Source organism: Astyanax mexicanus, chromosome 7, assembly GCF_023375975.1.
Source record: "Astyanax mexicanus isolate ESR-SI-001 chromosome 7, AstMex3_surface, whole genome shotgun sequence".
Classification (NCBI taxonomy): domain Eukaryota; kingdom Metazoa; phylum Chordata; class Actinopteri; order Characiformes; family Acestrorhamphidae; genus Astyanax; species Astyanax mexicanus.
The window spans coordinates 9,332,522-9,357,168 of record NC_064414.1 but is presented as its reverse complement, the minus strand read 5'-3'; the positions used below and the strand labels follow the sequence as shown (position 1 = coordinate 9,357,168).

Genomic DNA, 24,647 nt, shown 5'->3' with positions numbered 1-24,647 from the left:
CCTCGTCCGGTAGCGTGTTTTCTGGCTGATTTCTCCACTGTAGCAGGGTCTGGCGGTGGTAGAACATGTGCACGGGGGTTCCGATGCACATATTTGCAGGAAATAAAAGGAAAAAACGACAAATAGCAACACAAAAGCACCATTTAACGGACCCGGAGCGGCCGCTGCGTGTTAACGCGCCGCCATCTTGGGTGGGCCTAATCTGTGATAACATATGCTGTTCATACTGTATATCTCTTAGAAAACTAACCCAACTTCTTGTAGTTTGAAGTAGTTTTATTTACCTATAAATTACAAAGAATTCAGAATGTAAGTTAGTCTAAAAGCAGCGGTTGTCAAACAGTTGCGTCACTGCAGCCAATTTAAAAGATTGATTAATAGCCGATTTTTGATTTCAGATTGATGGCACAGCTCTATCAATTAATATGATGGGTATTAGGGGTGTCACGATTCTCTAAATCCTCGATTCGATTTTATGTCCGATTTTAGGGTCACGATTCAATTCGATTCTTGATTTTCTTTTCGCTTTTTTTTTTTTTTTTTACAGCAGAGAGGCCTATGCCAGTTTTAGGTTAGTCTATGGTCAGTCATTGATTTGATTAATCAAATTTACAATATCTTATTTCAAAAGGTGGCCTTGATATAAGTGATGCAAAGTGATACAAGTGATCTAGATAAGTGCCACTAGAGGCACTAATGGTCAAATTTAAATAATTTAATTAAGATATATATGTAATGCCATCTAGTGGCTTTTTTGGAAGCAGCAGTGTGCACTATTTAAACTGCAATATGCAACATAAAATAAACAATAAAACAAAAAAAAATAAAAAAATAAAAAAATAATAGAACAATTAGAGCCTTAACAAACTGAACTATATCCTACTATAACAGTTAAACATGAAAAATAAGACTCGGTCCCTGAGAATGACAAGTTTTTTTCTTTAATGAAGATATATTATTAACTTTATCTGAGAGAAAGATGCTCCTTAAGGTACCAAAACTATTAACGTAACATATATATTTTTTCTTTTTTGAATTCGCAACAAATAATTTTTCCTTTGGATTCATAACATTTTGATTGCAGATTTAAATGTTTTATGTAGGGGTGCAGAAAAAATCGGTTCCAGCTCGAACCATGTTTCTAACATGGAACGATTCAGAATCGATTCTCATTTTTAAAAAATCCTTTGTTTTTGCGGGTACGGCTTCTGTTACGTGGAGCTTTTTAACCGTACCGCAGAGCTCCGCGCAGCAGTAGCTGAGTGTAACGAGACAGCAGCAACAGGACAGGGAACGTTTTTGCTCTTGCTGCCTCTCTCTATTAGGCTACAGAGAGGTGTGTAGTGTGGTGTTATGGTGTTTGTTGTTGCAACGGTAAAGTATGGAGGATGAAGAAAAAGAAATCCAACCGATTTGAAAGAATCTGAAAAAAAAATCGAATCATGACCCCAATAATCGATTGTGAATCGAATTGTGGGATTACCAAAGATTCACAGCCCTTGTTTTACGGAAAACGTTTGGCACAAAATTCACTTCATAGGCCAATGTCAGATGTGCAAAAGCTGACAAGCAAATACTTTTGGCGATATAGGATGAGTTCTTAAGTACGTAACGTAATGACTGATTGTTGTACTGATGCAAACCGTGTTGTAAAATACCTCTTCAGATCTTTCTCCCAACAGTCACACAAAAAGCAACCTGACCCAGATCTCAGGCCCGCAGCCAACGCCAAACCCTAGGGGTCAGAGCTGCGGCACGGGTCGAGTGCCAGTCATTTGTTTTGTGCGCTGGTCACTTACCTTTTCTGATGCAGATGAGTTCATGTACTCCACAGCTGCGCTCGCCACCTGCGAACAAAGCAATGTGACATTTAATGAGAACACACACGCACACGCAGGCATGGGGATGTGGGGGAAGTGAAGCAACACTGTACACAGATAGAGACAGAGATAATATCAGGGTGTTAATGAAATGCTTTGTCGTGGACTCGTTCAATGGAAATGAATTCACACTGATCATGAATGCAGTGAATGCAGACGCTAACAAACACTGGAACGCGTGGTCAGATGTTTGGAAGGTCGCACGTGAAGGACAAAAACACTGTTCCAGCTCGCTGCACCTTCATGACAGATCACACATCAAAAAGATCCATCAGTGAGGAAGCAGGTGTTGTGTTAGTGCCCTCAGATTGCGTTTCTACTGAAGCATGAAGCTCTCTAGAAGAATAAAGATCCATCAGTCAGAAGAAGTCTTTCTTATTGTCAAAATGAGGCTAGGGGCAACCAAAAACCAAAAACATTGCTCTTCATTTTGGTTCTAACAGTGCAAAAAGCTTCTTGCTTGAGTGTTTTTTTTTTTCTTTTTTTTAACTGCTAGCTTAGCATTAGCAACATTAGCAATAAGCCAGCTCTGACCTAAGAATGTTCTAAACCAGATGGACGCCGTGTCACTGTTCCGATTCATTCAATGAAAATGAAGCCAAAATCTTCCGCCATGTTGGCGATTCTGAAACCCAAGTCTGCGCAGTAGAGGCCAGAGGAGGGAGAAAGACTGTGAAGAGATGGCCTACTCATTTAAATAACCCCGCCCCTGAGGGCTGCCTCCACAGAGCTATACACAGTCTATGGTCCCACCCATACAGTCATTGGTAACCCAGCCCTTTTACAATAACCACACATTTTTTAATAGAGCTGAATAACGTTATAAAAACTAACTCTGTGGGGAAATAAAAACTATATAAGCAGAGGTTACACTAGCTGCTGCATTTAAATAATGAAGGTATAATTACAGTATATTGTAAAAAAAACATGATTGAAAGTTGTCTGTTTTGCCATTGAAACCTATGGGGATGGGTGGGGTTACACAGCTTTCTGAAACCGAACAGCAGGGGGCGCCTGACCTGTGGTGGCTTCACTTTTGAGAGACGATGCTCTGTCCAGCTATACACAGTCTATGTTCTAAACTAAATGCATGATGTGTGCATAGAGCACCAGCCTTTAACCACTACAAGTTCAATGGCAGTCAGACAGCTTCAGCTTTAAAATAAAATAAAAAAACGATTATATGTCAGTAGGCTCTGTAAACTACGTCACAATATTAATTTTAGTTAAGAAAAAAGTTCTTGTTAAAGAAGCACTAAATGTGTACCCAGCGAAGTAAGGAATCATACCATTCCTGTTTAATTTTTTATAACCATTTCCTAACCTTTAAAAAATCATTGTATTTTATTTATTTTTTTTTTTATTAATTTCTGCCTCTGCAGTGCCCTCACTGGTTCAACTGTGCTATAGATATATATAGATAATACCGCCCACCTGCTGACGTCCAACCATCTGCGTCTCACTGCTATCAGAGGCACACTGCTGCTGCACCTCCCCCAATCAGCTCTCCCTCCTGCCCCGCCTCTAAACCCATACATCACCAGTTTTTTGAGCTCTTGTTTAAGTTTGCTTTAGTTCAGTGGAGGAGCGGACGGGAAAGACCAACAGAATTTTGGCTCTTACTCATGAATATTCATGATATGCAAACGTCTCTGCTCTGATTGGCTAACAGCATTGTGACGCAACACTCCATCCATGGATCTGCAGTGGGCGATCGCAAGCCAATGTGGGCGAGGCCATGAATCCTAATTTTCATGTTGACATCAGTTCGGGGGCTTTTCCTGATTCGCTAGTTTTTTCTGTTTGTTTTCGTTTATTGGCTAATGCAGAGAATGGGGGTAGCAGAGTGGTCCAGCGGTCTAAAGCGCTGCCACTATGATTGGGAGATGGTTTCGAATTGGTTTGAATCCCACTCATGCAGCTTGCCATCAGCAGCCAGAGCTCAGAGAGAGCAAAATTGGCCTTGCTTGGAGCTTTTTTTCCATTATTACTCCTAGGGTGATGTCGATCAGCACAAGGCGTCTGTGAGCTGATGTATCGGAACAGAGTTGCTGCGCTTTCCTCCAAATGCGCTGTGATGCTACTCAGCAATGCTGCATTAGCAGCAGTTTAAAAAGAGGCTGTGGCTGACTTCACATGTGTCAAAGGAGGCATGTGCTAGTCTTCTACCTCCTTGTTTTACGTGCAGCATGTATGTATATAACTCTACCGAAATGACAGGTTTAACATGTTAGCATTGACAAAACTTTGTTTTCTCCGTATTCTGATGTCATACGTCTCTTTGTGATGCTCCTTTGACAGCTCCTCCCTCACTGTGGGCTTACCTGAAGAGCCCCGATGGTAATGATGCTGCTGTTAATGATGATTATGCCAGTGCCCCCATCCCATGCCCTGAGCTCCATCTTTCAGCCTGTGATTTTTACTGCAATTCTCAGAGCCCCCCTAATACTGACCTAATGACAGCTGATGAGGCGTGAAATTGTGTTTGGTAGCGAGTCTATTAGCTGTCTGTCAGATAATCACTTCTACAGCGAGACAGAAGCTCAGTCGCTGACCTCCGGCCAGCTCCAGTCACTCTCATCAAACCACAGCCCAAACTGAAGACCTGGAGGTGCTGGTGGCATATCTGCATCATGTGTTTGAGTGTGGGTGTGTGTGTGTGTGTGCATGCAATGAAATATAGGCCATTCTAATCCATTCTAATCATGAATTTACCTCAGCAGTGACACTATAATCTTGAATTTTCTTCAGCAGTGCTATTCTAATATTGAATTACTTCAGTAACACTATTCTAATCATGAATTTACCTCAGTAGTGACACTATATTCTTGAATTTGCTTCAGCAGTGCTATTCTAATCATGAATTTACCTCAGTAATGCTATTCTAATCATGAATTTACCTCAGCAGTGACACTCTAGAATAGCACTATTGAAGTAAAGTCAAGATTAATCATGAATTTACCTCAGCAGTTAAATTCTAATCTAGAATTTACTTTAGTAGTCTTATTCTAATCATGAAGTTACCTCAGCAACGATTATTCTAATCATGAATTTAACTCAGCAGTGACACTATAATCTTGAATTTGCTTCAGCAGTGCTATTCTAATATTGAATTACTTCAGTAATGCTATTCTAATCATGAATTTACCTAGGCAGTGACACTATATTCTTGAATTTGCTTCAGCAGTGCCATTCTAGTATTAAATTACTTCAGTAATGCTATTCTAATAATGAATTTACCTCAGCAGTGACACTCTAGAATAGCACTACTGAAGTAACGTCAAGATTAATCATGAATTCACCTCAGCAGTTTTATTCTAATCTAGAATTTAATTCAGTAGTGTTATTCTAATCATGAAATTACCTCAGCAATGACACTAAAATCTTTAATTTTAGCAGTGCTATCCTAATCCTGAATCTACTTCAGCTGTGCTATTTCAAATTATAAATTTACTTCAGTAATACTATTCTAATCATGAATTTATCTCAGCAGTCCTATTCCAAATTATACATTTACTTCAGTAATACTATTCTAATCATGAATTTATCTCAGCAGAGACACTCTAGTCACACATTTAGTGTTTAAGTGTGTGTGGGTGTGTGTGTGTTTGCATGCAATGAAATATAGGCCTCCCTGTGGACGTGGATTGATATACGAGAGACTACACCTGATTGGGTTACATGGTTTTTGTTTACTAGGTATAGACGCAAATCCATCACGCTGACCCCTCTACATGTCACAGATCTCAGAGCTGATAAAATCAGGAGGCGCTTTTATCAGGGTTATTAGTGACGCACTCAGATCAGCGCTGAAACCTCAGCTGTCTGTAAAGTCCTGCACAAAGGCTTTAGTGTCGACACACAGCTGTCCAATGTAGATATTATCTGGTTGCAGGATTCCAATACACGATCACTAAGGTGAAACTGTCTTTACCAAGTGGCTGCTATTGTATTTAGTTGCTAAAAAAAAAATGACCCAAAATACATTTTTTCTGTTGAAATTGAAGGTTTATCTTGCTTTTAAAAGAAAAGCCAATTGCAAAACCATTCAATTAATGATTTTTAATTGAAGCTCAAAATGTTTAATATGCAAGCAGACAAATAACAATACATTTGCCTCAGCAGTTTTATTGTAATCAGAAATATACTTCAGCAGTGCTACTTTAGTCATGAATTCACCTCAGCAATGACACTATAATCATATAAGTTTATTTCAGCAGTGCTGTTCTCAGACTGAATGTACTTTAGGAATGCTATTCTAATCATCAAAAATTGTCCCAGCAGTAACACTATAATGGAATTACTTCAGTAGTGCTATTCTAATCATGAATGTACCTAAGCAGTGACACTATAATCTTAATTTGACTTCAGCAGTGCTTTTCTAATGTTGAACCTACAGTTGTGGTCAAAAGTTTACATACACTTGTAAAAAAACATAATGTTATGGCTGTCTTGAGTTTTCAATAAGTTCTACAACTCTTATTTTTCTGTGATAGAGTGATCGGAACACATACATGTTTGTCACAAAAAACAGTCATAAAATTTGGTTCTTTCATAAATTTATTATGGGTCTGCTGAAAATGTCACCAAATCTGCTGGGTCAAAAATATACATACAGCAACATTAGTATTTGGTTACATGTCCCTTGGCCATTTTCACGGCAACTAGGCGCTTTTGGTAGCCATCCACAAGCTCCTGGCAAGCTTCAGGTCGAATGTTTGACCACTCTTCTTGACAGAATTGGTGCAGTTCAGCTAAATGTGATGGTTTTCTTGCATGAACCCGTTTCTTTAGCACTGTCCACATGTTCTCAATGGGGTTTAAGTCAGGACTTTGGGAAGGCCATTCTAAAACCTTAATTCTAGCCTGGTTTAGCCATTCCTTTACCACTTTTGATGTGTGTTTTGGGTCATTGTCTTGTTGGAACACCCAACTGCGCCCAAGACCCAACCTTCGGGCTGATGGTTTTAAGTTTTCCTGCAGAATTTGGAGGTAATCCTCCTTCTTCATTATCCCATTTACTTTCTGCAAAGAACCAGTTCCACTGGCAGCAAAACATCCCCAGAGCATAATACTACCACCACCATGCTTGACAGTAGGCATGGTGTTCCTGGGATTAAAGGCCTCACCTTTTCTCCTCCAAACATATTGCTGGGTGTTGTGGCCAAACAGCTCAATTTTTGTTTCGTCTGACCAGAGAACTTTCCTCCAGAAGGTTTTATCTTTGTCCATGTGATCAGCAGCAAACTTCAGCCGAGTCTTAAGGTGCCTTTTCTGGAGCAAGGGCTTCTTTCTTGCACGGCAGCCTCTCAGTCCATGGCGATGTAAAACACGCTTGACTGTGGAGACTGACACCTGTGTTCCATCAGCTTCCAAATCCTTGCAGACCTGCTTCTTGGTGATTCTTGGTTGACTCTTGACCATCCTGACCAATCTCCTCTCGGCAGCATGTGATAGCTTGCGTTTTCTTCCTGATCGTGGCAGTGACACAACTGTTCCATGCACTTTATACTTGCGTATAATTGTCTGCACAGTTGCTCTTGGGACCTGTAGCTGCTTTGAAATGGCTCCAAGTGACTTCCCTGACTTGTTCAAGTCAATAATTCACTTTTTCAGATCCACACTGAGTTCCTTTGACTTTCCCATTGTAGCTTTTGTAGCTGAGTCTAATCACTGGGTCAAATGAGCCCTATTTAAATGGGCTCATGAGAAGTCAACAGCTGTAGTCAATCAGAATCACTTACAAGAAGTGAAGAGGCCATGACATGAAGCTAATTTGATTGACACAACTCGCTACATCACCAAAATTGACAAATTTTGTTGCTGTATGTATATTTTTGACCCAGCAGATTTGGTGACATTTTCAGCAGACCCATAATAAATTTATGAAAGAACCAAATTTTATGACTGTTTTTTGTGACAAACATGTATGTGTTCCGATCACTCTATCACAGAAAAATAAGAGTTGTAGAACTTATTGAAAACTCAAGACAGCCATAACATTATGTTTTTTTACAAGTGTATGTAAACTTTTGACCACAACTGTACATCTGTAAGGCTTTTCTAATTACGAAATTACCACAGCAGTGACACTATAATCTTGATATTGAATTGTATACTGATACCGCAGCAGTTTTATCCTAATCTAGAATTTACTTCAGTGGTGCTATTCTAATCATGAATTTACCTAAGCAGTCCTATTCCAATTTTGAATTTACCTCAGCAATATACTTTGTGTATTGAATTTACTTCAGTTATGCTATGCTAATCATGAATTTGCACTCAGCAGTGACACTATAATCTTAAATTTACTTCAGCATTGGTATTCTATTCTTGAATTTACCTCAGCAGTTTTATTCTGATTTAGAATTTACTTCAGCAGTGGTATTCTAATCATGGCTTTACCTCAGCAGTGACACTCTAATCTTGATTTTTACTTTAGTAGTGGTATTCTAATCATGAACTTACCTCAGCAGGTTTATTCTAATCTAGAATTTACTTTAGTAGTGTTGTTCTAATCATGAAATTACATCAGCAATGACACTAAAATCTTGAATTTATTTCAGCAGTGCTATTCTAATATTGAATCTACTTCAGCAGTGCTACTCCAAATCAAGAACTTACTTTAGTAATGCAATTCTAATCATGGATTAACCTCAGCAGTGATATTTTAACCATGAATATATCTCAGCAAAAACACTCTAAATCACAAATTTACCTCAGTTGTGCTACTCGTGTCACATGTGAGGGACTTTACACACTTTACAAACATGAATTAAACAAAATAGTGTTCAGTATTTTCAAACGTTCAAATGTGCAAATATAGCAATTGCACTGGACTTTAAAATCTTTTTAAATACTTTAAATCAGTCCAAACCTGCAGATTAAAATCCACCGTTAATTACTGTCCTGATTATTACAAAGTTCCTCCAATTATCTAATCCCAACCGATCAGAGCTCCTACTAATCTTCAGGTGTCCTCTGTCATCTAACTCAACCCCAACTGAAAATCAAGACAGCGTGCTTCCAGATAATTAATGAAAACAGTCAAACAGACAGCGTGTTCACACAAAGGTCACAACACACACTCGCATACACACACACACACACACACACACACACACACACACACACACACACACACACACACACACACACACACACACACACACACAGACACACACTCGCATACACACACACCAAGTCAGACGCCAAGGTTTTGGTTTACCCTTCCGCGAGCATGTTCAGAACCCCGGCTGCAGCTCAAAACATCTCCAAAAGTGTAACACACCCTCATGCATTAACAAGCAGCAGATCAAGGTTTCCATTATGTACCGGCTAAGAGCAGGCCATGATCATCTCCTGAAGATCACCACCAAGATCAAAAGATAGCCCTACCATACACAACAGGAAACACACACCTGACTCTTCCACGTGACTGAGGAGAAACACCTTCACTGACTTTGAAGACCTCACAATGCAGGCCTTCAATATCAAGATTAAAAAGATATTGTTTAATTTATAATAAATGTATAAAGTACCTAACAGTTATGGTTTTGGAGTTGTGGTGCACTGCGAAGCTGTTATACAGTTATTCTGCATTAATATAATTATTTGCACTTTCTTTCGATTCGCCACGATTCTTGTCCCGCAGTTTTTGAGATTTTATTACGTTCCAACTCCACATTGTGTGATCTGATGGTGTGATACGTGCTTGTATACAGCTTTTGATTGGACGCACGGTTTTCGTAAAAACTTTATTAAATGTCCTTTTTTGCCCATTAAGAACGAACGGGGAGAAATTTACATGCTCATGTATAATTTACGAAGACCATATTTGAAAGGCCTATTAAACGTATTGCGTTCTTTCTGAGTATATGCTGTATGAAATTATATGATATATGATTTTCCTACAATTGCTAACTTTTCCCCATAGGTTTGGAGGAGCTGCTGGATTTCTATTTTTTTGGATACAATCCGGTTGAGCACCCGAACATCCCTTTCAGACAGCTTCCTCTTACAGCGTCCACAGTTAATCCTGTTGGATGTGGTTGGTCCTTCTTGGTGGTTAATGCTGACATCACCCTGGATACCGTGGCTCTTGATACATCATCACAAAGACTTGCTGTCTTGGTCACAGATGCTCCAGCAAGACGTGCACCAACAATTTGTCCTCTTTTGAACTCTGGTTTTTCACCCGTAATGTTGTGTGCATTGCAATATTTTGAGCAAAACTGTGCTCTTACCCTGCTAACTGAGAACCTTCACACTCTTACTGCTCTTACTGGTGCTATTAATGTGAAATTAATGAAGATTGGCCACCAGGCTGGTCTAATTTAGACATGAAACCTCCCACACTAAAATGACAGGTGTTTCAGTTTCATTGCCCAACCCCTGTAAGTCGATAATGTAATTAATGAGACAGTCCTATTTAAAACAATACATATTGTTGAACTATACTGAATAGTATTTGTAATTTGTTTAGTTCTTCAGTTGTTGATGACAGAAAACAATGACAGGACTACTAGGCTTCTTCAGTATACAGGATATAATACTGAATCATAACACAAGTTAAAAATGAAGACGGTCTGGACCTTGGCCTGACAAAATTTCTCTAACTGGACCGTACTTAATTCTAATAAATACTAGGGCTGAACGATTTTGGAAAATAATCTAATTGCAATTTTTTATCTATAAATTGCGATTGCGATTTAAAATGCGATTTTTTTTGTCTTCTCAAGTATTTTTCAACAACAGAAGCAATAAATCAATCTGTTTAATAATAAACAAACAATGTCAGATTTATTTAAAGCACAGATAACAATAAAGCAAAAAAAATCTATGCTTTTCCTTTTCACCATTTGTTTTTTTTATAGAAAAATAAATAGATAAATAGCTTTTCCTTTTCACCATTTTTTTTATTAGAAAAAACAATAGATATACAAAATTTAACTTACTGCTCTCCAGCTAGTAACATCATGAAAAATTAAAGTGCAAAAAACATAAAGAGAATCTGCTTTAACCAACTCGTTATTTTCTGTATTTGAAGATGCAGCACTGGTCGTTGGCATTTTAGCCTTGCAAATACCACACGAGGCTTTGTGGTGTTTTTTTAAATGCTGAAAAAGGTTTGTAGTGTTACCTCGCGTCGTAGCAACAGTAGCAAGGCACGTTTAGCACAGTACCTGACGTTGAGCAGCAGCATCTTTTTTAAAGCCAAAGTAATTCTACACAACTGTGCAGAGGTTGATTGTGAGTAAGGTCACTTTCCCAGTGTGATGGGACCTGTCAGTAACTCAGCTTATACATTCTTAATGCAGTCTACGTGCTCTTAAAACACAGCACATAGAAACACTAAACTCAGGGTCACTCAGTTCCTCACAGTCTGCTGAAGAGCTTTCTGTATCAGCGGTCAGAAACCAGGCCGATTTGTCCCGGGTCATCATAAATCACAGCACCACTGGAGCCACAGCATTTACTCTGGAACATATTCACTCTATTAACAGATCTGGAACAAACAAAAAAATAAGAGACCACTTCAAATGATGAGTTTCTCTGATTTCACCAAATTAAAAAAACTCTGGAATATAAATCAAGAGGAAGATGGATGATCACAAGCCATCAAACCACCAAACTGAACTGCTTGAATTTTTTGCACCAGGAGTGAAGGCATAAAGTTAACCAAAAGCAGTGTATAAGACTGGTGGAGGAGAACATGATGCCAAGATGAATGAAGCTGTGATTAAAAAACAGGGTTATTCCACCAAATATTGATTTCTGAACTCTTAAAACTTTATGAATATGAACTTGTTTTCTTTGCATTATTTGAGGTCTGAAAGCTCTGCATCTGTTTTGTTATTTCAGCCATTTCTCATTTTCAGCAAGTAAATGCTCTAAATGACAAAATTTTAGTTTGCAATTTGGGAGAAATGTTGTCTGTAGTTTATAGAATAAAACACCTATGTTCATTTTACTCAAACATAAACCTATAAATAGCAAAATCAGAAAAACTGAAGTGGTCTATTAATTTTTTACAGATATGTATGTATCTGTATGGACTTACGATGTAGTAAGACCATACAGATAAATACAGCCCTCAGTAGTGATGTGTGAACGAGTGCTGCTGTGTACAGATTGGGCAAGGAGTGAGAAAGGGAGCCAGCGAAAAGAGCCGACAAATGTTAAAGGCAACATACATTATGCAAAAGTCACTTTTTTCTTTATTTTATTCATTTCCACTTGAGTCTCAACTGGCCCTATAGAAACACTCCAATTACAAAAATGCCATCCATCCGTTTTTCTGTGAATCAACTGACAAGAGTTTGATGTCAGAAATCATATGCTTCTATGAACCGTTTGGATGCTCCTGTATTGTGATGTCACAATAAGAATGTCACAACATGCGTCAACCTCCCCTAGAACTCATTAGGTCAGTTGAAAAACTGATCATTCAGTTGAAAAGCTCAGACAGTACACAACAGGATTAGCCAGGCAGACTTCGTCTGAGGGAGGGATCTGCACAAGCTAACATTGCTAACATGCAGTAAACACTCAGCGTATACATGGCGCTGTCAGCAACAGCTTATTTGCATAAAAGTGACAGAGCTCTTAAACGGCTTATTCTGAAAGGAACCAAAACTGGCAAAAATGGAGTTGGTGAGATCTCATTATGAGAGTGATTTTTATGTATAGAACTTCCTGAACTAGTTTTGTATAACCAATAGAATTATTCTAATTTTAAAACCTTTAAGTTAAGTTTTACGCTCTACTGACACAAAATTCAATCTTAATAATCGCCTGTGGTATCAGTTTAATACCACTTCATAAACTGGCTTTTTTCTGCCAACAAATACAACACTAGAATAGTAACATTTGTTAATTAAATATAATTTAAGCTAGCGAAACGAGTGATCAAATGAATAGGGTAAAATGCAGTAAAGTGAAGAATACTGGTTGTGAAATTCTGTGAAATTATGAGTATTTTTTCCTCTTTAGTAACACAGAAAAAGGGAAGCATAGTAGAGGATTGTCGTGCGATATATTAAGTAGGGGTGGGCGATATGGCCCTAAAATAATATCACAATATTTCTTTGCATTTTCACGATAACCATACTCTTGGCAATATGTAACAAATCACTTAATTAAAAAAATATATTTCAAGAATACACTACTGCAACAAAAGATATGATATGGCACAACCCTTACTAAGATATTAAAAAAATATCAGAATATCAGATATGTAACAGAAGTCAAGAATCCAGAACGTCATGATACTAATAATGCACTACAAATATCTTCATATATCAGAATTAAAGTAAAATAAATGATATTGGACATATATAATCTGTCTCTAGTAGATATATAATGGGAAATGAGAACAGTGTGAATTTTTCTTTTGTTAAAAACAGCAAAAAAGTTGCACCCTGATGTGATAAATTGGGGTGGGTGATATGGCACGATATTTCAAGGTATAATATCGATCACGATATATTAAAAATGTTGGCGATATAATCCCATGCGATACGATATGGAACACCCCTAATATTAAGTATCACAGAATCACAGTATCGTAATTTCACCCTTATCGCGGGCAATGTATAAAAATAATATTGTATCGTAAGACCCCTGTGATTCACACCTCTAATCTGTGTCAGCAATCAATGGGTGCAATTTCTATAAGCACAATGCATTAATTTGAAGGGGTGTCCACAAACATTTGGAAATATAATGTATATGCAAATTAGCATCAAGGTTAAACCAATAACTAGTGACTTAAAATCAACTGCCCGGACTACAGAAGTCAATATCTTTACCCTTCAGTGCGCATCTCTGTAGGACACTCGAGGTAAACACTGCTGTTTGAATCAGAGTCAAGAAGCTTCTCAATGAAACGAGTATAAAACCTCTTCAGTCTCTCTTCTGTCTCAGCCTGCAGCATCACAAATCCCACTAATAGGGTCCTTGACAGCCCTGGATGGATGCAACCAGAATTTTAATGCTGCAGATTCAAATACCTCAAATCAGCTGCAGCCCTGCCCTCTGTAGTCCTGGATTACTGTGAGATGTATAAATACGTTACGAGCCTAAATAATTCCAACCAGAGTCCAGTGACTGAAATGTAAACTGAATACACTGCCTGATTAAATGAAAAGTAAATTTATGACTTACACTGCACTGCTAAAGTACATTTATAATTACACCGCTACTGGCAGGGAGCTAGCTAGCTAAACGTGCAAGTAAAATGGCACTTATGAGGTAAATTGAAGATTAGCATAGCCCTACTGAGGTAAATTCACAATAAGATTAGCACGGCTGAGGTAAATTCCTGATTAGAGGAGCACTACAGAGGTCAACTCATGATCAGAATAGCACTACTAAGGTGAATTCACTGTTGGTATAGCACTGCTGAGGTAAATTCACAATTAGAAGAGCACTGCTGGGGTAAATTCATAATTAGAAGAGCGCTACAGAAGTAAACTGATTATCAGAAGAGCCCTACTGAGGTAAATGTCATTAGAATAGTACTACTGATATAAACTGATGATTAGAATAGTCGTCCTGTGGTAAATTTACAATGGAAACAGCACTACTGAGGTAAACTCGGTCAGAATAGCACAACTGACGTAATCTCATGAAGTTGCTGTCCAATGAAAAACAAATATCTCCATTTTTGTCGATTTTTAGTTTATTACACCATTTGAACAGACAAACTGTTCCTTACACTTGATGAACTTACCAATAGAATACCTAAAAATGGCCTGACAAACCTCTTTACACTGATTTCCATTGAAAGTTTAGAAGGTTTTTTTCTCTCTTGTACAGTTGCTACGCTGATTAGAAGAGCACTACGAAGATCTGAATAGCACTACTGAGGTAATTTCACAATTGAAAGAGCACTACTAAGGTAAACTAATAATTAGAATAGCACTACTGAAGAAATTTGAAGAAATCATTATCTGAATAGCACTACTGAGGTAATTTCACAATTGGTAGAGCACTGCTGAGGTAAACTCATTAAGAATTGCACTACTGAAGAAATTTCACCATTAGAAGAGCACTACTGAGGTAAATTTATGATTATAACTGCACTAATGTAAAGTCATGATTAGAACAGCACTACTGACGTAAATGTATAGTGCTTTGTTGCTTTGTCTGCTGGGATATATATAGATGTTTCAAATTGTGTTCTGTGAGTGTGGATTATGGACTTTGGGTTCAAGCAGCTGTTAGTATTTCAGTCAGGTTCTAAAATAAAATCACATTAATTCGTAAAAAGGAAATTTCTAGTGTTTTTGAAGGTCTGTCAATAAAACACAGGATTCAAGAACACCAGAACACTTCAACAGCTGCTGCTTCTTCTTCAGCTACTGACGGAATAAACCGGAATAATTCCCTCAGAGAGCACAGCTGCTACTGACTCACAGAGAGTGTTTCTGGTTGTTTAGTAACAAAGAAGTGTACAAAAACGCTCCTCAGTCCAGCTTTCATCTGTGGCTTGTACACAAGCTTTAGAATCAGAAGAGCAGAGAGGAAGATCAGCGTGGAGAGGAAGCAGACTCTCCAGCCCTCAGAAGATCAACACAATGTCTTGTTTGGCCTTCAGCCGCACTTCTCCTCTTTCTGGCTTTTTCTCAATCCGTCTGAAGAAGAGACTCATCTCACATACACAATGAGGAACATCAGCCTGATATAACTCCACTACTTAACATCGATTAAAGAAATGCTGACTATCACAAATGAGCTTAAAATAAGCTTAAATAAGCTTAAATGCTTAAAAACTAGAAACAATTAGCTAACGACAAGCTAATTTCAATCATTATGGCTTACAGATTTCTTTTGTTTTTGCATTTTTGTCATACTTACCATATTGTTTCCACTATAAGACGGACTTAAAATCCTTTAATTTTCCCAAAAATTGTCAGTGTGCCTTATGTATGAATTTTACCAGTCAGGTTGTAAGGGGCAGTAAAGCAACTTGCAGTGTTATTCAGGGGTTTTAGTTTACTTCTCCAGCATCAGGGCTGGAGTAGCATTAGCCACTAACCGCCATTTCCCCATTCAGAGATGTGCATTATCGATTTGTAGTAATTTCACTACTAACCGCAACCAGGCCTGAGCACTGCCAGAACATGAAGCAGCTAAAACATCCCAAAAAGTAACACATTATGTCCCAATCCGAAGAAATTCAAAAATAAATTCATTGATCATCTATCAGTCATTTCGAAGGTTTTGGGACTGACCAAAGTGATTCACTATTACTCACAAATGGAAAAAACACAGAACACTAGCAGACTTTTTCAGGAGCGGCCGGCTGACCAAAATTACCCGAAAAGGGCATGGACAACTCATCCAGGAGGTCACTATAGAACCCAGAGCAACATTTAAAGAACTACAGGTCTCACTTAGTTAAGTCTCAGTTAAGGTCAGTGTTAATGATTCCATAATAAGAAGGAAAACTAACATATAATGTCAGAAAAGAGTCTCATACTGAACGTAAAACATGGTGGTGGTAGTGTGATAGTCTGGAGCTGCTTTGCTGCTTTAGGGCCTGGATAAGTTGCTGTAACAGATGAAACAAAAATTCTGCCGTTTATCAGACAATCCTGAAGGAGAATGTTTGGCTATCTGTTCATGACCTCAAGCTTATGCGTACTTGGGTTCTGCAGCAGGACAATGACCCAAAGCACACAAACCAGTCCACCTCTGAGTGGCCTTTGAAAAAACTAAATGAAGGTTTTGGAGTGGCCTAGTGAAAGTCTGATTGAGATGCTGTGGATGATCTTAAAACAGCTTTTGCAATTCTGCAAAGAAGAGTGGACCAAAATTCCATCACAAAGACTTGTTGCCAGTTATCTGTAAAGCTTGATTGCAGTTGTTGCAGCCAAGGGTGGCACAACCAAGTTATTAGATTTAGGGGGCAAATCATTTTTTCACACAGGGCTAGATTGGTTTGGATAAGTTTAATATTTTAAAAAAACTAAAAATTTTCATTTAAAATGTTTATATTTATACTGTATTTACTCAGGTTATGTTTGTCTGATGTTAAAGTCTCTTTCATAATCAGAAAAATATCAGTATGACAAAAAAGCAAAAAACAAAAGAAATCTGTAGAGGGTAGCTAGTATATTCTAGAACAGATCTGGAAGGGTAGCATACGTGATAGAGAAAATAAAAGAAAAAAGGAAATGAAGGAAAAAGGAGCAAAAGCAGACAATAAGGACATTTATTAAAGCTTAAGCCCCATTTACAGACTCAATGTGAAGGTATGTTGTGGTGTGTAGTTCAGAGTGCTTATTCCTGATCCTGGAGATCTAACACCTTGCAGAGTTTACCTCCCTGCCTAATCTCACACACCTGATCTGGGTAATTAAGGCCTCTAGGGTCATGTGACTACTACAGACTACATTATAATGTGTGTTAGGCTGTGTCCCAACTGTGTGCGACACAGTACTATAAAAATACTATAAGGTATAGACGATTTAGCAATCCCAATAGTGCAGGTTTTGAAGGTTGATACACTAAATATTTTTTTTTTTTATTGCTTTTGTATTTTCACTTGGGGTCTCGACTGCCCGATAAACACTATAAGTAAACAAATCCATCAGTTTTCTGTGAATCAGCTGAAAGAGTTCAGTGGCAGGAATCATATGCTTCTATTAGTCGTTTGGATGGATTACTGGTGCATAGAACCACTCTCGCACCACCCCTCATCTGTCATCCCCCAGAGCTCCACCCATTAAAACAGTTAAAAAAAATGGCATTTCTGTCATTTTGCTTAAGAATCTGGGACAGTACACATCAGGATTAGCCAGCAGACTTTGTCTGAGGGAGGGATCTGTACCTGCTGTCTGTGGCAAGTCAGCAGATGACAGAGATCCATCCATTCACTAGGGCTCACAAGGATCACAAGGGGCGTGTCCGGGTCCTCCAGCTCTCTGTTTACCTTCTCAGATATCACTGTACCATCCACTGATAGAAACACTTGTGTGAAGATCCCTTTCAATTCTTATCAACTGACTCAAATACATCTAAGATCAATTTTTAAAATTTTGTTTTACTTTAAAAGGCATAAACCTTTAACCTCTATAGGCCACCAGCCTTGCCCAGCATCATTACTACCGCACCATTAGTAAGGCTACTGGGCTGATGACATTGCTTTACATTGTCTGTGGCCTTGCTTTTAGCATTACTACTATGATATTAACATTTCTATCAAGTACTAGCCTCGACCAGCATCACCAGTGGTGCGTTAGCCTCATACGGGAGGGAGGGAGAGAAAGAGGGGTGGGGCTGCACGCGGAAGAGAAGGGCGGGGCTAAGCTCAGGGGAGCGTCTGTGGTGAAAATTAAAACTCAGAGAAAATCAATTTTCATAAAAACACATAGTCCTTAACTGTAAATTCGAACTAATCGATAAAATCGAGTAATCGATAAAATCGATTAATCGATAAAATCGATTAATCGCCCAGCTCTAAATAGAACTAAATAGCAAATGCAGCAAATTCCTACCAGGTACCAGAAACTGATGAGCCATGAACTTCAGGTTCAAGCCTGAGGCTAACGGTGGATTTGTGAATGTAAAATCACTGAGTGTTGGTAAACTAAGTCAAGGTGAGCTTTCCGGGGCAGATGCACCATTCTGTTCCCTCTCGCTCAATCAGACAGAATATTTATAGATTCGTCCCAGTTTTGGGAAATTCTCTCTACCTCCACAGAAGGTTGAATGAGAGAGGGAGGGAGTGTGCGATCATGAATGATGGTGAAATAGCCGGAAATAAAGTAAACCCACTGAGAGAGCGGTGGCCTTGGGCCTGTGAGTCTCTCGCTCATATATTTGCAGACTCTAAATGGAATGAATGCCTGAATGGACTTGATGCTGCACTTCAGACACCTCGGGTCACCTGTGGAGCTCCTGACCTTCTATTCAGCTCAACAACTCAGAACAACACACAGTCTTTCAGTCTCAGAGACTCAAACTCTCTTAAAGGGGACATATTACTGTATTTTACGCACTTTAAGGCGCACCAGATTATAAGGCACATTATGTGACACTAGTAAGAAACAGGGGTGTTGCCATGTTTTCTGTCTAATTCAGCAGGTTTAGCTTACAGTAACTTTACTAAGTATTTCCACTAAGGCTTGGTGCAGCAGCATTAGCATTAGTGGCTAAGTGCGGTTAGCGTTAGTAAATGCCTTCCGAATGAACTACACCGAGGAACCCCCTGAGTGCTCCGGGAAGCCAGGGTAATGTGAACATAGACTCTATGTACCAAGTCTATCTGGCATCTATATGGCAATCGAAATAAGGCCCAAAAACTGACTGGTCCATTTAACAGAACATTTTTAATGGAGGACACTGAACACTTCCTCCATTTTTGTTGCAAATATGCAAATTAACATGCTTTAGTTACATAACGTAAATCACGGTTTCTGTTCAGTTTTACTGTGATAACCGTGATATTTCCTGAGATGTTATGTATACTGTGCAACTATAGACTTTCTGCTTCTCTGTCAAGATGCAATAAACTGTTAATAATAATAATAATAATAATAATAATAATAATAATAATAATTGTATAATTAATAAAGACTATGTGTGCTTAGAAAGCTCACATACTGGCTTGTCTTATGCTCTGCAGTCACCAGAATATTACAGATAGGCTTTAGTTTAAAATACTACTTTGCGATTAAAAGCACAATTTATATAAAAATTATAATAAAAGAGTGAAATATTATACTTGACAGGCAGGATAATTATGTTAGAGGACAGATTTGATGTATGTGTGATGGTACAGGAGAAATAACAAGAGCAGGAACAGAGGAAACGAATGAGAGATGACAGATGAAGAGTAATTCAATATTAAGCAGGCCACACTCCGCTCATAGTGGTCTCATTAAAGAATCATTAGTTAATCTGGAGAGATAGCGCCCAGCGGCCTGTCCCACAGAATTACAGCCATCAGCGCTCAAAACAAATTACAGCCTGCTCCAATTATGAACAGGTGATACTGCAGCAGCTCTGAGCCAGCGGCAAACAGGAGCTGATTCTGTAGAGGGGTGTGATAAAATATCGATATATTGGAGTATCACAGTATTATGTTCTGTAGAGGATTGTATTTTTTTTTTCTTAACTTACATAAAATATAAGGATTAATGTAAGACTATCACAATTTAATCATTTAAATTTTTGTATCCCATTTTCTCCCACTAGTGATGCCACAACACAAGGAGGGTGAAGACTAGCCCATGCCTCCTCCTATACATGTGAAGTCAGCCACCACCTCTTTTCGAACTGCTGCTGATGCAGCAATGCCTATTCAAATCACAGCGCGTGATTCGGAGGAAGGAGCAGCAACTCGGTTCCGATACCTCAGCTCACAGATGTCTCATGCTGATCGACATCACCCTTTGAAGTGATGTGGGGAGAGAGTGCCTTCTACCCACCCAGGGCACCGAACCGGCTCCAGCACCAGCCCTTTTTTGGTGGAAAAGAGGTACCAGTGAGAGCAAGGCAAATTGTGCTCTACCAGGCCTCTGGTAGCTGATGGCAAGCTACATGACCAGGACTCGAACCAACGATCTCCCGATCATAGTGGACCACCAGAAATGTGAACTATGTCCAAGTAGAATCAAATCGGGGCACTTATACCTCTTTTCCACCAACTTGAAACTTTTGCTGCTATCATCGGTGGATCACTGTTGATTAATTTTCATTAATTTAGCTGCTTCTGCTGCTCTTAGCTGTGAATGAAGGTGAGGTTTGTGAACAACCCTGCCCTTTGGCCGCTCACGTCACAGGTTCACTGGTTCCAGACCAGCAAGATTGTGAGGTCAGAACGGAACCAGCTTTTCTGGCCGAGAACCTGTGATTTTGCGGTGGAAACGCAAAGAAACGTTCGGGAACCTGGCACCAGCACCGGCACCATGCCGGTGGAAAAGCGCCTTGAGTGGTCCAGCGACCTAAAGCGCTGCCACTATGGTCGGGAGATCGCTGGTTCGAATCCAGGTCATGTAGCTTGCCAGCGGCTGCTGGAGCCTCCAGAGAGCACAATTGGCCTTGCTTTCTCTGGGTGGGTAGATGGCGTTTTTTTCCCTCATCACTCCTAGGGTGATGTAGATCAGCACAAGGCATCTGTGAGCTGATGTATCAGAACCGAGTCGCAGCGCTTTCCTACAAGCATGCTGGCATTTTGGCAGTGCTGCATCAGCAGCAATTTAAATAAGGCAATGGTTGACTTGATGGTTGAGTCATGTAAATTGGGGAAAATAAATATAAGAAAATTAGAAATAAATAATTTAAAATAATAATAATAATAATAATAATAATAATAATAAAAGTCTAAATATCAGTTTAAATAGAAAAAAAATGGAAAAACGCTGCTGTGTGTGAGTGAGAGAGAGATAGAGAGATAGAAAAAAAAATGTAGGGAGTATCCATATTTAATCTGTATTTAAATATTAATACAATCCAATCAGTTTCACCTTTTATTTTATTATTAAAATCATACTGCAGAAATAATGTAAATGCACAATGTAAATTGAATCGCACGCCTGATTAAAAAAAGCTAAATTAAATATTTAATTCAATATATAGTATCCAGACAAACTAAAAGTCTTCTGGATGAGAAATAGTTGAGCTGATATTGAGACTCCTGTCTTTAGTAAATGGATTGTGTTATTGTAGCAAATCTGGGCACAATGTGAGACGTTATTGAGATCTATACTAAACCTCAGGAGGAGACAGGTGTGAGATTACTGAGCTCTTTATCTCAGGAGACACATTTGAGCAGCAGGAGACGTATGCTAAAGTCTTCTTTGCCTTTCCATCTGATTTTATACTTGTCTAGAAGAAACTACAGAGAAATGAAGGAGATCTTCTATTTGAATTTTCTTTCTTCTGGGATGATGAGCACAGGCTGAGAAACGTTTAAGAAAAGCCTGAAAAAAGAAAAACTGACTGTGGCCTAGATTGACATCCAGACAGAGACGAGCAGACAGAGAGAGAGACAGAGAGACTCTCTGGAGCTTTCAGTCGTCTGTCTGTCAGTCTCTCTTTCGGCCATATCATTAACAGTGCGACACATGACACCACAATTAACAGTTTAGTCCTCTAAGGGAGATTCTACTTACTGAAGTCTCAGATTCACTCTTCCACACACACACATAAACACGCACGCACACAGCAAAGTGATATCATGTATGCTGGCATATTAGTACGATACTGCATATTAATAATTAAGACTAGTGAAACAGACTAGTAGAACAGATTAATTAGGATATAATGGGGATGATTGTGGGGGTTAAAAAGATTTAGGTAACAGTATAGAAGTTAATGTCGTTAAGCAAAAATAAAAAGACATTTAGAAAAAAAAAAAAAAAAAAGGAGAAAACATGGAACACTAGTGAACCTTCACAGGAGTGACCGTCGACCAAAATTACTTCAAAAGAGGGCATGGACAACTCATCCAGGAGGTCACAACAGAACCCAGAACATTTAAAAGAACTGCAGATCTCACTTGCTTCAATTAAAGTCAGTGTTAATGATCCAATAAAAAGAAAGAGACTGTCTCCATTGGAGAGTTCCATAATAAAAAAAAAACATAAAACTGTTCATATTTTACATAAAAGTATCTACCAAATTACATAGATTATAGTGGTTACTTTATACACATTCATACAAAGATTGCATTCTTAAATGTTAAAACATGTTGGATCACTGACTTCTAGAAAAAAAAGGTGTATATTCCTGTGTTGCTTAATATTGGAATATATATTGCACAACAAAATATTGCAATATATTTTTTCCCCAGTATAATTTCAGCCCTATTTCAAACTATGATTTTAATATAAAACTGGACTTAGTGTATGATGTCTCAACTGATTGGCTGCAGTAAAGCTGGGATCTGAACTGTCGCTTTAAGAAGAAACGCTGGTCAACTGAAGTGCATCTTGTTTACTGCATTTCAACCCAGTTTAAAAGGGTGCAGCTCAGTTTCCACCTGACAGACCAGACCACACGGGACACCAATTACCACACACCAGTGCTACCCCTCGCCAGCTCCACAGAGCTCCAGAGAGAAAGAGAAAGAGAGAGAGCATGAGAGACACCCAGGAGCCGGACAAAACTCCAGCACAGCTCTCACTTCACACAGCCGCTGGAGTTTAATACAGGAACATGAATAACAGCCAATACCATTCATCCTATAGCAGATGATCCCCAGCCTATTTTGACTATACACTTAGGGGTGTGATGTGATGTAATGAATATAATTTTTTAATCATTGTTAATTAGTTCTTGTGTTAGTTTACCAGTGTAAGCATGTCAGTTTACCCTGTAAGCAATCTTTAGACCAGACATAGCGGTGCCAGGTGTCAAGCTGGGTAATAATAACCTATGGTTAGGAGCATGGGGCAAAGGTCAAAACTCCTTAACAGAGCAAGACATCTGTTTTTGGGACTGATGGTTGAAGGTCCTTTGTTTCTGGTACACCTCCCCCATGTCTAAACACTATTTAGCCAATGTGTGTGAATGAGTTAGAGAGAGAGACGGCGTTGGTGGTATAGAGGTGAGCTGGCTGGGAGAGCTGCTGGACAGCCGTAAGGCTGTACTAAGGCTGGACCATGCTTGTCTCAGTGTCCATGCTTTAAACAACTATCCGAATAAAGCTACAATCTTCCTGCAATAACGATCTCTGAGACTCCTTTCTTCTGCAATCTACATCTACAAGAACTGGTACGTTGTTGAACAGCAGACGTCAGCAGACGTCAAGAAGATCTAGTGTTCTCTTCACTGCTTCACTGACCCATTTAGAGAAATCTAAATGTGTGGTTAAGAAGACAGAAGTAAGCACCAAGAAAAGAATACAACAGATGAGATCTCGTGGCACGAGATCTCGCGAAATTAAACGTGACAATATTTCTCGTCAAGCTTTAACCTGTCTCGCGGGGGGGAAAAAATAGTTTAGTGTGGACTTTTTAAGCGGGATCTGGCAACACAGCAGGAGTGCAACTACGTTCTGTTTGTGGTGTATGCGGGAGGGGGTGGAGCCGATACGTTCTGTCATTACTAGCCCACCGCGCTTCGCAAAACCAGCAAGCTGATTGGCTGTTTCTTCTGAGAAAAAAAATATTTGGGGCTTTCATTTGGCGCCCCCTTTAGTGCAGCGCCCCAGTGACCAACAAGAAACAAACCATATGTAAATACTGTAAGTAAATCCTACACGTGACTGTTTCATAGGCAGTTGTACTAATCCCTTACATCTGTAAGTTACTGTCTTTTAAAAAATGTTCTGTCTCTGTTTGCACTTCAAGTATAGTCTTAATATGACTGGTTATGGTTATGCAGAGTTAAATTACGGAGTTAAATTAAGAGATTTAGGAGAAAAAAAACACAAACCATAGTCTTAATATGACTGGTTGTGGTTTGCACTTATTGTTTGCACTATATAAGACCTAGAAAAGTTTTAGTTTTATTTTTTATTCTTATTCTTATTTCTATTTATTATAAAATCAATATTTGAGAGAAACCCATCTGTTAATTGTGCGTTTTATGATTTTGTCGAATAAAACTCTAGTTTTCAAGCCATTTTTCATTTTTGAGGTTTCCTTTAAAATTTTATTTTTAAATCTCGACTCGTTCTCGTGAACCCAGTGTCGTGTCTCGACTCGTCTCGTGATATTAAAGTCTCGTCACACCCCTACTATACACTATAACAAACTACCGTATTTTTTGCACTATAAGGCGCACTTAAAATCCTTTAATTCTCCC

General features: G+C 38.8%; 1 protein-coding gene across 2 annotated transcripts in view; it reads right to left on the bottom strand.

Moving 5' to 3' along the window:
- Window positions 1–2,563, bottom strand: part of syt14a (synaptotagmin XIVa) — a 66,608-nt gene extending 64,045 nt beyond the window's left edge. The window contains exon 1 of one of the 2 annotated variants that reach the window (XM_049481538.1): window positions 1,800–2,563. In XM_049481538.1, coding sequence (XP_049337495.1) covers window positions 1,800–2,019 — 220 coding nt within the window. In that variant the 5' untranslated portion in view covers window positions 2,020–2,563. The remainder of the gene's footprint in view (window positions 1–1,799) is intronic. The other variant, XM_022685067.2, reaches the window with a different exon arrangement.
- Window positions 2,564–24,647: the final 22,084 nt, after the last annotated feature.